Here is a 15,473-nt window from a genome sequence, read left to right as displayed (position 1 = left end):
CCTGAAGTTGATCACTACAAGAAAACTACAGTCAAAATAACAAACACAAAGCATCTCTCCTGCCAAGTGGCAAGACCTTCCAGATCATACACTAACTTCCTCCACAGCCAGCCAGCACAACCACATTTCACAACACATTAGATGCATTATGGGTCCCAAGCAAACAATACCCAGGCACAAAACTCAAGTGCCAGAGATGGCTAGAGTAAACTTGCAGCTCCCCCAGGGCCAAATGTACCTTTTCAGCAAGGATACCCTAATGTGATGCTATTCTTCTGCATCTATTCTCTGCCATCCCTCAAGACAGACTTGAAAAGAAGAACAGCCAGAAAACTATGACTCAGAGCTAAAAAGGTTAGTTGCTGGGACCCAGAAACCACAAAGATCGGTATATCAGGCATGTTTTTTTTAAATGCTTTCTTTCTGTTTCCTTCTTCTCTTCCTGAAGGACTAAATGTAAAATGAAATCGTCTTACAGAAGGACAGCCGCTTCCCCCCTGTGCTCAATCATTCCAGTCACACTATGTTGTCCAGTAACCTGCATTGATAATTCCTCATGAATAAAATGCCAACATTATCATCCACAGCTATGTTGTTGACATGCATTTGTTATTTCACTAAAAATACCATTAATTTTCTGGCTTCACAACAGCTGAGCTACTCCCCATTTGAATATACAAAAGTGTATTTTGTTTAAACCAAATTAAAAGCGTTCCAGTAAATGACTTCAATTTTGCTGGCTATACTACTTAGTGTATACTGTTCTATTTAAGCCTCTCTTTCCTCATCTCTAGCCCTTCTACACCCCCATCCTTTTCTCTCTGTTTTTTTTTCCTCCTCCCTTTATATACTTAATCCTTTCATTTCAGGAACTGGATTTTCCCAGCCAGACATCCACAGTCAGAGAGAGCTTCAAAAACTTAGCGCCAAGGAGTGAAGGCAATGGTGAAATTGCCTCTGCTCTGTTTTTATTCACCTGATTGCCAAAAACTACTTAGCAGTAAGGAAAGAAAGGGAAAGGGGAGGGAAAGGCACATAAATGCTGAATACACCTTCCTTTACCCATCCAGACAAGACATTCACCATTTAAGCTGGAATGAAAACCGCCATTTCTGCCAAGCCCTCCTGGCATCTCACCACTTTATTTGTTCCCATTTGTATCTAATGCTTTTGTCAACAGTTCAACAAAAGTCAAAGCAAACAACCCACTACAAACACTGAGGGTAACAGCAACAAGCATGAATCCTCACAATTATCCAGCCCAGCTGCTCAGTGCCTGTCCAGACTGCTTTCATTTACAACAGTGTAAACAAAAGGCTGAAACCCAATAACTAGGTGGGTCAATACTACCACTGTAAAGCCTCCAGAGAAGAAAATGCTGTGCTGCTGCTTAACTGCTTCAGCAAACATGCAGAATAATTCAGTTAGATAGACAAGTGCTTGCCTAATCATTTGTTGTGTGAATTATTCAAGGCTTTCCCTTCAAACTGCTAAACAATGGCTCTTCAAATATTTCCATGGAACCACCAGATGTCCTACAGGAGAAAAGGGAACATAAGGCACATTCTGACGTAAGAGAGGGCAATGGTAACCTGTGATCTTGAAAAGCATTAATGTTTAGAGGATTAATGCCTTCTTACACATTGCTTCTGGTATAAAGAACACACAGCTTTTAACACAAGTGTTAGGCATGCATCAATTTACTAGCTGCTTGAGCTCTATACAGCATAATCAAGGTTGTGTACAATTTTTCTTTCTTTTTTTCATGAGAATTGTAAAAGAGTTCTCTCCAGAGAGTATGTAAAGCGTAGGTAAAAATAAGCACAGCAGCTAGTAAAGTAGATACAGAGAGGAAACATGCATTTATTCCCATATATCTCTCTTCCTCCACTGCCCCCTATGTTCATTTGACACAAGCCAAATGCTCACTCACTTTCTTCCAGAGGTTTCACATAGGTTCATGTTTACAGTTTCAAAGAGCAGGACAAAGTAGTCTTACTGCATAGAACCCAGTGCTATACATTATATATTTTACTTTAATTGCTATTTAGGTACAGGAAACAGCCACCTTCAGACATCTGCTTGCCTGATTCTGCTGCCTTTTGTCACAATTGCTTCATTATATTAACATATTATTTTTAACTTTTTAGCAAACTTTAAGAAAATGGGCAAATTAGGTAAAAATAGTGATTGTTTTGATTTAATCTCATTACTGGCAAAAACAACCTGGATGTGAATAAATGTTTTTTCTAGGACCAGTTTACATATACATCACAGTGCAGTGTTGGATGGATATATACCTTGAGCCAGAATACAATATCAAATACACTTATGAATATTTTATTTTTGACATCTACAGTAACAGTTGTGCATGCTGAGTAACTAGTATTCCAGAGAGGATTCCTGGCAGTTTTAAGACTTAGAAAAGGAGTAAGAAAAATTCTCTCTGTATGTCAAATTAAAGAACATATTTTTGTTTTTATAATTAGAATCTGCAACATATTTTGTTTGCAAAACATGCGGCTTTGCAGTGATTGCACTGTAGCAATCTGGTGTTGTGTGTTGTCAACATGAGAGACTTCTTCTATCAAATAAAGTTTTCTTCCTCTTTCTGTCCAAAACAGTCATGAAACATTTGTCTACTAAATAGCAGCAGCTCCATCAGGCTGATCATGTGGTGTGAACATGTGGTGTGATCACCACAGCTGTTAGTACCCACTACAGCCCTACACTAGTTCGTGGGAAACTTCTGTTAGATTTACTATTAAAAATCAGGTTATTGCTATTTGCAACCTAAAGTTGGTTTATTAGTATTAGCAGGACTGTTACAGTCATTAGCAGAATTTGTGAAATTGTTTAAGGTTCACGGAGAGCAAAAACACAACAGAGGGTACTGTAGAGAGAGGTACTGTACAACAGAAAACCCCTGGAATCAAAGGAGTTGTGACTTGCACAGATTAAATGGGAAAAACCTCTGATGCTAGATACACTAGAAACAGTCTGATGCTGAATACTCTAAAAAGTATGGGAAAGAGAGATAACATCACAGTTTTTGATGGTTTCTCCTGTTCCTCATCCAGCAGAATAGGAAGAAGCATTGAAAAATGGCACCCCCATCCTTCGCCATAGGTGAAGGTAATGCTGTCCACCAGAAAACCTTCGTAAAGGACACCAGAGTCCTACAGGTCTGGAAAATAACTTTACTGCTTTCAAACTCCTGCAGTGTGACACAGAGCTTTTAGGCTAGATGGTGAGCACACACTACTTTTCTAAGGGCAACAAACTGATCACTGACAGATGCCTTTATGCTTAAGGTGGCGTCCCTCTGCTACTCTCATGTCAATTATACATACTGACATGGCTCAGAAAAATACTGTACTGCAAGGGAATGGCAGAAAAAGGTTTCTCTAACCTTCAATTATACATACTGACATGGCTCAGAAAAATACTGTACTGCAAGGGAATGGCAGAAAAAGGTTTCTCTAACCTCACAAGGTTTACTGTAATTGATTTAAAAAATATTATTTTTAAATTATTCAGACACTGAATTCTTCTCATAAGCTGCAGTATTGGACAGCAAGGTTCATTACAAAATAGTAGTTGGAGGTCATGGCACAAAACTTTTCTCAAAGCAGGGAAGAAAAGCAAAACAATAATTTCTTCCAGGGCTAAAATAAATTGCAGTTTGATATTTTTAAAAGAAATGGAGAGGGGAGACAGAAGCATAGAAAGCATCAACAGATATGGCTTCAACAAATATATCAGGGAAAAAGGAGAAATATAAACACACAGGTACAAGCTACAATTTCTACAAGCCAGATACAACGATTTCCTAATGCCTGGTATTGGAAGATCACAAAGCAAAGCTTTATGTTATTTAGGTCAACACTGGTTTTTCAATTCAATGTAACTAGTGATTTCTATACAGTCAGTCCACTTAGTTAATATAATAAAAAGAGAAAAGGACTCAGAAATACGCTGCAATAGCTGAAGAGTTTTATGTTGTGTGTGGTCTGTGCCAAACACAAACCACACACAACTGCAGAAAACCCTTCTGGGGGTTGCTACAATTGGGAGACATCTCTCCTGGCCTTTTTTCCATACTCCTGCAGAACATGCACTTGTGCAGAACATGCCAGTGTGACAAAGCAGGACCCTGCCAGCAAAACCAGTGTTAGAGTTTATTTTGATCTGTCAAGATTAATATAGCAAAGAAAATACTATATGCCCTCTTTCAAACCATATAGTGGCTTGAAATATGCCAGCTTCTCTGTGTGGTGAATCTGTGATAGACAGCTCACCCATTTAATGGAAAAAAGGAACAACCCATGTTGAATCTTTTCCTTCTCCTACCCCTCTGCCCCACTTACTCATAAGTATGCATTAAGAACATTCCCACAGCTGTAGTCACTGCCTCTTGAGTGGCAGAAAACAGAGGTGCAGCTGTGCCTACTAATATTCGTATGCAAACAAGTAGCACTGGACTGGCTGCTATACCTCACTTAAAAGCTCCTTGGTACTCTTTGTTAAGTTGGCAGATCAAAAAGAAGTGATACAGAGCAATCTGCTGTCCTTTTAATGCAATTAGCAGATTTAAGTGGCATTTCACTTTCAATACCTCATTAAAACACTGATTGCATCCAGCAATTGCTGATGATACAACATTCACAGTGTTCCCCCTAGAGTCCTCCCTGAGACTTGGTGGAAAGTTGGGGCAAGCCCTGAGCTGGCAGCCAGCAGTCAGAGCCAGCAGCCAGCACAGTTTCTGGAGCCAGATGCAAAACCTGTACCCTGGTGCACTGCAGCAGGGGTGAGGCTGGCAGAAGGCAAGGGAAGAGAACACCCAGGACCTAACAGGGGACTGACAGGTAGTCAATAACCCCTGCACCCGTGGTCTCCATAAGTCCTTCAGGAGGCAATGGAAAATACCATCTCCAGGATTAGTATCTCCTAAGCACAGACCCAGCCTCTTGCTGGGTCAGATGCCACATTGCTGACTTTTGCTACACGTCTCCATTTTACAGTTTCTGCGAGACTTTCTACCCCTCAAGTTCCATTTCTTCTACAGTCTTCTGACAGTGAAGCATGTGAGTGGTGAAGTCCATAAAAATGTCGTGTGGACACAAGACTTCAATTTTCCTCTTGGATTATTTTGTCATGTTAGTCCAACAAGCCAAACAATACCTCAGCTTAGGAAAAATACTTTTTTAATTTCTTCCCCCAATGCACCCAAATGCAAATTAACAGCATCCCACAAAAAAAGTGACATCAGGCTGAATTCCTTCAATCCCTTCATTGTGGGAAGCACTGCTGGGGAAGGACCTGGCTCTACCACCTCTGCCAGGAGCTTGGGGCATCCCTGGGGTACCCTCCAGCTCTGGCGCTGTTGCTACCAGCCAGCACAGCTCCACTGGTGCCAAGGAAAGAACAAACTGAAAAAGATTAATTCGCAGATGTTCATGCATTTCACACAGAGGGTGCCCTGTGGTCCGTTGCCAGGGCAACGGGAGACCACCAGCGCGCGCTTTATTGGCTTTATGAAGTGCGTCTCGGGGGCTATAGTCCGAGAAATGCTGCATGATAATCTTCAGGCTTTTCAGAAGCCTTGTTTTGTGTTTATCCACATTTAACCCTCTGAGTGTTTTTAAGGGCGCCACTATGTCTGGCATGACAAGGAATGTAGAGACAGGCTGTGAGGAGACAAACACATCAACTCCGTTTCCGGCCTAGAGACCCTGGAAAGCATGTCCTCAGCACCTGCTCCCACCTGCCCTGCACTGAAGTTTTCACCCACAGCCTGCAGGTAGGCTGGCAGGTGAGCTGTTGTAGGGCTGACGTCAGTAGAGCCATGTCTGGGGACAAAACTGACATCAGAAAGTGCAAACGCAACGAAAGTGCCACACTAGACTAACAGGTAAGTGATGGCAAGAACACTTTCTCAGTAACTTTAAAAGAAGATTAAAAAGATTCAAGACCATTTCATCAACTTTCCAGACACATGACACAAGAAAAACCACACTTTTATTTGGAACCCCAATACATGACACAGGCAAACCACCCATGCCAAAACCTTTACCAAAATTTATAAATTCACATAGAGAACTTCCCTTCCTCTCCTTACTCCAGAGCAGTGTCAGGTGTCTCCCCTAGCTGTCCTCTCACCCTTCCCAGAGCTGTCCTCTCTGCAGCCCCTCAAGGCCGGGCTGCAGATGGGAGGGGCAGGAGGGAACAGGGGTTAAAATCACAAATGACACAACGCCCCAAGCAGCAGCAGCCGCCACTGACATCAAGCGCTAATCCAGCAGGAGAAGAGAGGCAGAAAGCGAGGGTGGCAGAAGGGATCAGTAGAAGAAATGGCTTGCATTCAGACTTGCAGGAGAAAGAGCATGCAGAGACAATAATTTCCTGGGAAAAGCTAAAGCCTAACGAGAATTTACTCTGCCTCCTTTATTCAGACAACCAACCCCTTTGTGGCAGGGGCTTCCTGACTGACAGGAACCCAGGGCTCTTTAATAGGATTTCCATATTATTTCCAACACCTGCCTATAAGTTATTTGTTTACATTGAAGAAGGCGAGATTCTCAAATCAGGCATCTGCTTCTGGTTCAGGCATATTTTAGGAAACCATGTAGAAAGAAGCTTTGTTGCTATGGAGACATTTTTATTTTCTTCCATTAGTTGGATGAAAAACATTAGCATTTCCAATTTTTTGTTCTTCAAAAGGCCAAATGTCGCTTAAGAAAAGACAGAACTTTTCAAATTGCTATGCAGAATAGGCTAATCGAGCTTTAGATATTTAATTAATTATTCAACTCAATTAGAGCTGTACCAAAGAGAGGAAAGAAACAGTGCAATTTTCCTGCAAACTTCCCTCAATGGCCAATTCCTGCTGGCCGGTCTAATTGCTTTTTCCCTCAAAGAACAGCTAAAACTTTGTAGTTCACGTTGCACTCAACAATCTTGCATAACAACTTGCATATCAGTCAGACTGCCCATTTCCCTAAACCAATCATGTTGGACTAGGAATGTGCTCCTTTGCCAGAAAAGAGATAAGAAGAGCCATACAAATATACTATAAGCATTCAGTGACTTTACCCATATGACAGAAACTTTCAATGCATGTCATACATGTCACTGAATCCAGAAGGCGCACTCCTTCCCTCCCTTTACCAGATAATCTTAGCATGCCCAAGGAGTAGATTGATTCATGTAAAAATAAGGGATGTTTCAAGTTACTTTGGACCTAAGGGTTTTAAAGACAAAATTAAAATGTTACATGCTCCAAAAAACAAAACCAAAAAAAGAAAAAATCACAGTGCCAACAGAAATCTGTAAGTCAAAAACACAGTCCGTGTCCCACTTTTGACAAAAATTTATATATGTTGGTTTTTTTCTCCCATTACATTGACAAACATCTTTGTAACCTGACCTGCAAATGTGTTCCTCATTCCAATTCATCCACCATGAGTAAACTAGTGTGAGACATGAAATCCAGTGTGTAAAGCATGATTTTAATTGCATGCTTACAATGAAAAAACTTGAAGAGATAGAATAAACAAATTAATTTCCTCCCTTTACTTCTCTTCCCCCAGCTATTATATTGTCAAAGCCTTTGCACTGGAGACCTTTCCACCCACATCCTCATTCCAGCAAACTTCCTCTTCCTACTCTATGATGTGAAATCATACTCCTGTGTTATCAACATCACAGTCTGTTGCCATGGAAATAATTAGACATGACTGCTCAGGTTAGAAATTACAGCCCATGTATGTATTTGCCTTCTGGGCGAAGAGAGCATCTGGATAGAGAATATTTGAGTTACCCTAAATCACCAAGTGGCAATACAAAAGTTTGACAGCGGGAAGCACTATGGGAATTTGACCAAATGTGGGCACACCCCTGAGTAAAAATCACCCTGTGGTAACATGCAGAAAGATGCAAGGTAAGAGGGACAGTGTGCCATTAATAGACAGAAGTGGGTAGAAAGCTATTGGGGAAAACAGGTGAAGCCATCAAAACTAGCAGAAGCAGCTAATTCTTTGATGCCAGAGTATATGCTGTCACTTTCATATGAATATGAGTACTCTACAATAAATTAAACTTTCCAGATGACCTCCTGAAAAATACTAAAGATGTGATATTGCATGAATGAAAGAAATTTAAAACTCAGTTGGGGTGGGGGGGAGAAAAGAAGAAACAAACACAGCAGGGAGATACACACCTGAGGTTTAGTTTCATGTTCCTTTTAGAAACCACAGAGCTTGAATGACACACTACAAGTGTAGCCATTAAAAGGTTATTAAGAAAAAAAAAAATAGTGCCAAAAAAATCAGCTCCATAAGATAGACTGAGACAACAAACAGGACCTTGCTAATTAATATTTGTTCTGCTTCAGCAGACAGTTACTGGACGAGACTGCAACAAACAAGCATGTCTCACCCAATCACATCATTAATCCACTCACGTTCACCACCTGAGGACCAGCTATGCCCCACAGATATTTACTCATCTGTTCCACAAACAAACAATTACAACACATTTTCTGGAATTAGGGCACCTGTTACATTCGGCACAGTTTACACACCCAGAGGCAGATATCAATTAATACTGAAAAAATTACTATATCAGAAGCCAACAGAAGTTACTCATTATTTGTTAATGCTACTCCCAAAACCCCACCTCTTGCAGAGCGGTGTAGTTCAAATCCGCTCTGTTTAAAACTACCACTTCATTGTAAGAGAAAGCAAAATACATGCAAAGCTTCATTCCTGAATGGCAAAAGGTACAAACAGAATCCATGTGAGTCTGAAATGTCTGGAGTTAAACACGCCTGTGAAGTGTTTTTTAGCTAAATGGTGATTAATTGGCCAAATAACAAAATGATCAGGAAAAAAATTCTGCAAATTCCTTTAACTTTGTAACAGGTTGCCACATTTTTTTGGCTTGTTTCACAGACACTGAATGCAGAGACATTTGGCAGGACACTCATGCCACTAGAGGAAGTCCCATTTAAAAGAAACCTGATAATGAGGGCAAAGTCCACAAAATACATAACAGCAGCTTATGTGGTGTTCCTCTATCAGCAGAAGAACAACATAATTACATTTGGTAATATCCAGAAATCTTATAAGTTGGGGGATTTTTATTTTAAAGTATTTTGTACTTTCCAGAAGTGCCTCCACACAACCCCTCCAAGCATCAGGTTACTCACAGTAAAAGATTCAGGAGTAAGTAGCCTACTCACAACTAAATGAAAAGAGGTCTAAACACTTAATAATGGCTAACAGCTTGAGAAGCACTGGAGCACCTGCTACCACAAATGTAAATGGAATGTGTGAATCGCATCCATCCACTTTCCCTGTATCGCCCACATGTGTAATTATTAGCTTTCACACAGATTAAGGCAAAAGTAATTTTATTTCTAGATTCACCTCAATTTGCCCTGACAGACTTTTCCCAATTCACCAGTATGTTGGCCAGAAATCCACCCCAAAACTCCATTTGATACATTATTTCATATATTTTCTTCTAAAATTCTTTTTTTCCCCCCAGAGGAATCTCAAAGTAGCTGTTTTATTCCTGTCACAAGACTGCAATTTTCAATTATTGGCACTTGTTATTGCTGAAACAGATCAAAATGAAAAAAGGTTTCATCACCTTGGCAAGTCTTACTACAGGCATAGTCTCTGCCCCAAATAATTTAAAAATCAGATAAAGAAAAAAACCTAACAACGAAAAAACAACCTAAAGAAACAAACCAACCAACCCCAAAAGAAAGGCAATGCTTAAGAGGTATACAAAGAACAAGAGATTTACATTAGAAGTGATAAAAAGTTGCACATGATGGATCCTGCGCATGAATTCACAAGCGTCCGGAGGCTCTGAGGTTCTTGAAGAATCTGCTTGGGGACATCCATGCTACCTCTGGCAGGCACACAGCCCAGCCAGTATCTGGGAGCTCCTTCATTCCATTTGCTGCACTGAGAGTTATGGGAAGAGAGTGCCAGCGCTACACTACTTTTTGTCAGGTGGAGCTTTTTTACACAAGATGTTTCCATAGCTTCTCCAAAGGGAATGTATTAGAAAAGGAATTTTGTTAACCATCAGAGAAACTTTTGCCACCTTTGTCCCAGAGATGCTATTAGGGCTGGAAAGAAGGACATGCCTCCTGCACCGAGTCCTCACAGGAGGTGGGAAAAAACTTGTGCAAGCGCAATTTGCAAAAAAGAATCCACCAAAATAATAATCCTTTCCCCTTTTTTCCCCTCTTAAAAAAAAAAAAAAGTTTAATAGCTTTGAAAAGGAGACACAACAAGTCCTCCACAAAAAGCTGTGCGGTTAACTGAAGAGCTGTTTGTCTTTCTGTCTAAACACATTATATTCCCTGAGATCCCTTAAGCCAGGGCTGCACTTTGAGCACAGCCCTGGCACATGCCACCCTTCCCTTCCTTTTGTCCTCTCCACAGCCTTGCCACTGCACAAAGAGCACTCCCATGACCTGTTTACAGCGTTTAGAGTCTTCCCATACCTCAAACTTTGCAAAGAATTTGGAGGACTGGATCCAAGAAGAAATCAAAGAGCTCCCAAAGCTGCCCTTCTCTACAGAGCTTGTTGTGTCAATGCTGATCTATTATTTAGGAACAGCTCCTGGACAATCTTATGTTACCTGAAGGTGACTACTCAGCTTCAGCAGTGAACTACTTAGTTCAGGGGAGGTGCTGGGCAAGATCAGGCGTAACATGTCTTGTCTGGTAGAGTGATGCAAACTGCCTTTTTCCTGGCTTGAACTAAGAGGAGAGTCAGGACCAGCACAGCTAGAGACAGCAAGTTTCAGGAAGAAAACTGCCCAGCAAATCCAAAGCTCCGTAAATAGTGGCAAGAAATGGGTCATTTCAGCCAAATTCCTTTCTTTGTAGAAATGGGTACTGTACCTTTGTTATCTGAATTCTACACGAAAGCATAAATTTACACTTCATGAGCTATTTTAAAATCCACCCTGCTTAATAATCTATATCAGCAAGAAAACACTTTAAAGTGTCTCTCACCATTAAACCCAGGCACAACCTTACATAAATCAAAATTTTGCTACCATATCAAAACGTTACACTGGGGCTGTATAACATTGCCCATATCCTCATTACATGCTACACTAATTACTACCAGCAGATTCAGAATTTTCTGCACATTAGAGGCTTTTAGAGGAGCTATAAAAAATTTCAGGCATCATTAATTTAAATTTGTATTGAAATTTCCTTTTGACAGATGGCCAAAAATTACTTACTATTTAGAGTACCAGAGCCTGCCTGTTTGCACATTGGAAGAGGAAAGGGAAAAATTAAAAGGAAGAAGGAAATTTATGTCACGTTCATCACCTGTTAAATGTTAAGGAGCATTATCCTGCATGAATAAATTATTTCATACAAGCACACAGACTCCAACTGGTTCTGGCTGACAAAAACTGTCTCAAGTCACACAGCAGACAATCATAAAAAGCCTCTCTTAACCGGGAACCACTTAAGGGAGGAGGGATCGATTGAACAAGCAACTAACTGCTACTCTGGGCATCACTGAAAACATTTAAGGAAATTAGCAAACTATTTCACCTTGCAAAGCTGGCAGTAAGCCCCATAATGCTGACACACAAGCCAATTCACAACCTGAGCACTGTGCAAGACAAACATCTACTTATCATTTCAAAGTAAACTGCACAAAGTAGATGCCCTTCATTCCTTCTGGAAGCTGTATGAGTAACAGCACTTTTGAATCCATCCCAGGCAAAATCAGCCTTTTCAGTACAAATACTCACCCTAATATCCATGACAGCATAAACACCCCAACACCTCACAAATTATACAAAAAATGACTAGCATAGCTTATATTGTTTAGAAACAGTGAATGGCATATATTAGCAGTTCTCCTCAGTCACTTTCTTGAATGAAATCATCATGGTTTCGACTATATAGGTAAGCAAACTCACTCAAGAAACCACATGGCTTTGTGCTCTCACAGTTAGTTATCCATCCCACTTGCATTTGCTAGTTTGAGTGCAGGAAAAAGGAAAATGGACTAAACTTATCTGTTCGCAATGAAGACTGGGTTTTCTAGGGAAATCATCATTAATGCGTGCTCCGGCCCCATCGCATTAAGTAGTATTAGCAGTTTCCAGCCCTCATGACAAAGAGGCTGAAGTGAAATCCAACACGCTGTTGTCTTAGGTCGGCAGATAGGCAGCTTCAGTGCCTTTGCTGCTCACGGTGAAAACTGACAGTTCCTGTCAGCTCCTGGTTTTTATGCAGAGCCATGTGTGTAACAGCAAAACTGACAACCATTGGCTCAGTTGCGCTTGGCTGGGACATGTCAGGAGTGCCAGCGGCAGAATGGGTGTGCTGGGATAGGCTGTGGGACACGTCCCCACCTGTAGCTGCCAGAGAACCAAGGTGACAGCTTTTGTGTCAGCCCTGGATGGACAGGTCTCTAGTGGGGGCAAAGCCTGTGCCCAGAACCATGCTTCTCCCAGCACTATAAAGGGAACACTAGTAATATCTGCCTGACAAGATCCTGCTAATCTTGTGTAATGCACACTAGACTCATGCTGTGAACATCTCTTCCATCACTTCCCCAGCCTCAAGAATATATTATATCTTCCTAAAAAAGCACAACTAGAAACCTGACAAACTGTTTCTAAGTGCTTCATAAGGTTGGTACAGGTCTTGCCATTTATAAGAGAAATATATCTTTCTTTTCACACTCAGCAGCACCTAATAAGGGCTTGACCTTATGTTTCTGAAAACCATGCAAACTAGGAGAGCAGACCCACGAAGGAAGAGGACAAGAGTAACACACATCTCTCCATCTGCAGCATTAAAACCCCAGGAGTCCCTGGGAGACTCTGATGGCTATCAGTACGGAAAAGCATCCATGTCACTGAATCATACTGAATGCTCAAAATTATACAAGTTGCAAGGTATGTTATTACATGTACTTATTATCATCACCTTACACATGATACAGGTATGCTGCAGAGTCACTCAGAACCTGAAAATTAATTTTTGGAAAAGGAAGGCAGAATCCTCAGTGCAAGCTCCAGTACCACGTTCATCAGGGTCGAGGGAAGGGCAGCTCACTCCTCTCCAACTACAGGATAGCAGGCAGCACCCTGCATCCCCCTGTGAGCGACAGAGCCCTCCTTCCTCAACTGCATTATAAGGAAATATCAGAATTACAATAGACAGCACCCAAATGACTTAAGACTACTGGCTTATTCCTTCTGTCTCAAAAGCTTGGACGCAGATCTTTCTTTCTGCCCAAGAACAGCCTCAATGCTGTTGCAGTAAACTCACTGGTCAGCATGTTGCCTGCAATCCTAGCTGCCCCACTACCAGCCATTGCCTAGATGTGATACACAGGCTATGCAGGGTGCTGCCAATCAACACAAGCATCACGACCCAGTTCCAGTTTGTGACTTTTTCCACCACTCTGTGCCACATTTCAGAAAAATGCAGTGTTCACGCAGCTCTGTCAAGCTACCCTTTACACCTACAAATTGGAATCCTACCTTGATGGAGTCTCTGTCTGCATGCAGAACAGCCCCCATGCATAAGGAGGGGGAGATATGGTGGCAGGGGATGGGCACAGGGGGGAAGAAAAAAAAGAAAGAGAGAAATACTAGTTAGTTTACACAAAATTATACATTTATCATACTCTGAAGAAAGAATCCTGATGTCTGTTAAATAATAAATTGCACAGATGTTAACTTTTCTGTACAGTTAATTATTAAAGCTGTACAGCCAGATTTATAAAACTGGATTTCTAGCATTTGAACACAATTCCTGGCTACTGCTTGATAATAAACACTAAAGTAATTAGCTAGGAACTCTTCTGAAAATTGCTCCTCCCTCCCCCACCTTCGCTTGCTTTAAACAGGAGAATTTAAAAAAAAAAGAAGAAAACCAAAGCCACACACTCCTCTGGCAGCGCCTACCTCTTTGGTGATCATTATCATGGTGCTTCTTCTCATCTTTAATTGGGAGGTGGGACTGCCCTCCCAGTGCACTGGAGAGTGCCAGGAGACCAGCACTGCTGCCAATGGGTGGGATGGCTGGAGGCTGCAGGCCCGAGGGGTGCGGAGTGAGCGGCACGGGAAGACCATGTCCATGTGACAAGTGCTGGGCCTGGAGTTGTTGCTGCTGTGAAAAACAAAACACAGATATTGAATTTGTTCAGGGAGCTGGGGATTATCTAATTGATCATCTACATCAACTGTGACTGATCAGATCAATCAATGCATCTGATCAATCCAAACATCCTGGTGCCTTAAAAATGTCCAGATGTTTGGACACAACATATTTGGTAAAACTCCGACTGAACTGGAAAACAACAACAACAAATCTTAAAAAATAAAAAAAGAAAGCAAACGAATGTTGCCGTTTTGGTGAATTTTTTATTTTTTTGACAGAGGTATTATGCTTTTCTCTTTCTAGTAGAAACACTCCATGTACACATCTAATCAAAACATATGTAACTGTAAAAGCAGTTATATAATGAAAAAAAAGCTGAAAATTGAGAAAATTAGTGTTAAACAGTTCTCCCAGCGCTACTGCACAGCATGCAGTGAAAGTTAATTTGAAAGAGAAAACCTGAATTAACAATCCAGAAAAGGAAACTGGTTGCAGCCACCGTTTTAAGCCCTTTAAGTGTCCTCAGCGGTACTTGAGCAAATTACTAAAGAAAATCTAATGTAGCAAGGCTTGAGTCCTCCTGTAGGCTTGCTCAATAATGCTGAAATAATTGGGCACTCTGTGCACGTTTAGTGATGCTCGAATGAAAAGCTAGAGGCCTGCCCTTGTACTCTTCTCTAGCTGCTGACTCTGTGTTGTGACAGGTTTATTTGAGTGGGACTGTGATGCATGCACCAGTAACTGCACTGACAAGAGTTTAAAGTCATTTTTACCAGTACACTGGCAACACATAGAGAAAGCCCTTGAGAGGTTCGAATTGGAGTGCTTGACCTCAACCAGGGCTGCATCAAGCTCTGTGCTATACTAACCACTGTGGGGTAGATAGACTGTTACTATTCATTGGAAAGGCAGTGGAAAAAAACCTTGACAAATCAACAACAAAAACCAAACAGGTGGAAAAGTTTAGTTAAATATATCCCAAGAGAGATCTGTTCGGGTCTAAAGCTTACACACTAACCATCCAGCTAATTTCTGTTCATAGAAAAAACAGATAACCCCTAGAATTTTCTTTTCATTTTCAAGCATTTATTATCAAGAATAAGTCAAATCTCAAGTCCTCTAGGATTTTTCTCTCCCACCTGCATGTCTGTATACAGGATTTAGAAGAAATAAAAACCTAACTTGTTTTGCATAAAATCATTCCACTTTAAACTTCTAAGACTTACTTATAGAGGGGTGAGCTGAAAGTAAAAGGCTGCAAGTCACAGCACACTAGATAACCCTTGCAGCACACTT

The 15,473-nt window shown here is 41.1% G+C and overlaps 1 protein-coding gene across 4 annotated transcripts in view; it reads right to left on the bottom strand.

Annotated features, from left to right (window-relative positions):
* LOC102072430 (TLE family member 4, transcriptional corepressor) overlaps positions 1 to 15,473 on the bottom strand; it is a 103,230-nt gene that overhangs the window by 34,120 nt on the left and 53,637 nt on the right. For 3 of the 4 annotated variants that reach the window (XM_014270878.3, XM_026796632.2, XM_014270877.3), the window contains 2 exons: positions 13,982 to 14,186; positions 13,556 to 13,572 (listed from right to left, as the gene is read on the bottom strand). In XM_014270878.3, the coding sequence (XP_014126353.1) occupies positions 13,556 to 13,572; positions 13,982 to 14,186 (222 nt within the window). The remainder of the gene's footprint in view (positions 1 to 13,555; positions 13,573 to 13,981; positions 14,187 to 15,473) is intronic. The other variant, XM_005492407.4, reaches the window with a different exon arrangement.

The sequence above is a fragment of the Zonotrichia albicollis genome, chromosome Z (genome assembly GCF_047830755.1).
Source record: "Zonotrichia albicollis isolate bZonAlb1 chromosome Z, bZonAlb1.hap1, whole genome shotgun sequence".
Classification (NCBI taxonomy): Eukaryota; Metazoa; Chordata; class Aves; order Passeriformes; family Passerellidae; genus Zonotrichia; species Zonotrichia albicollis.
This window is presented reverse-complemented; position numbering and strand designations above follow the sequence as displayed.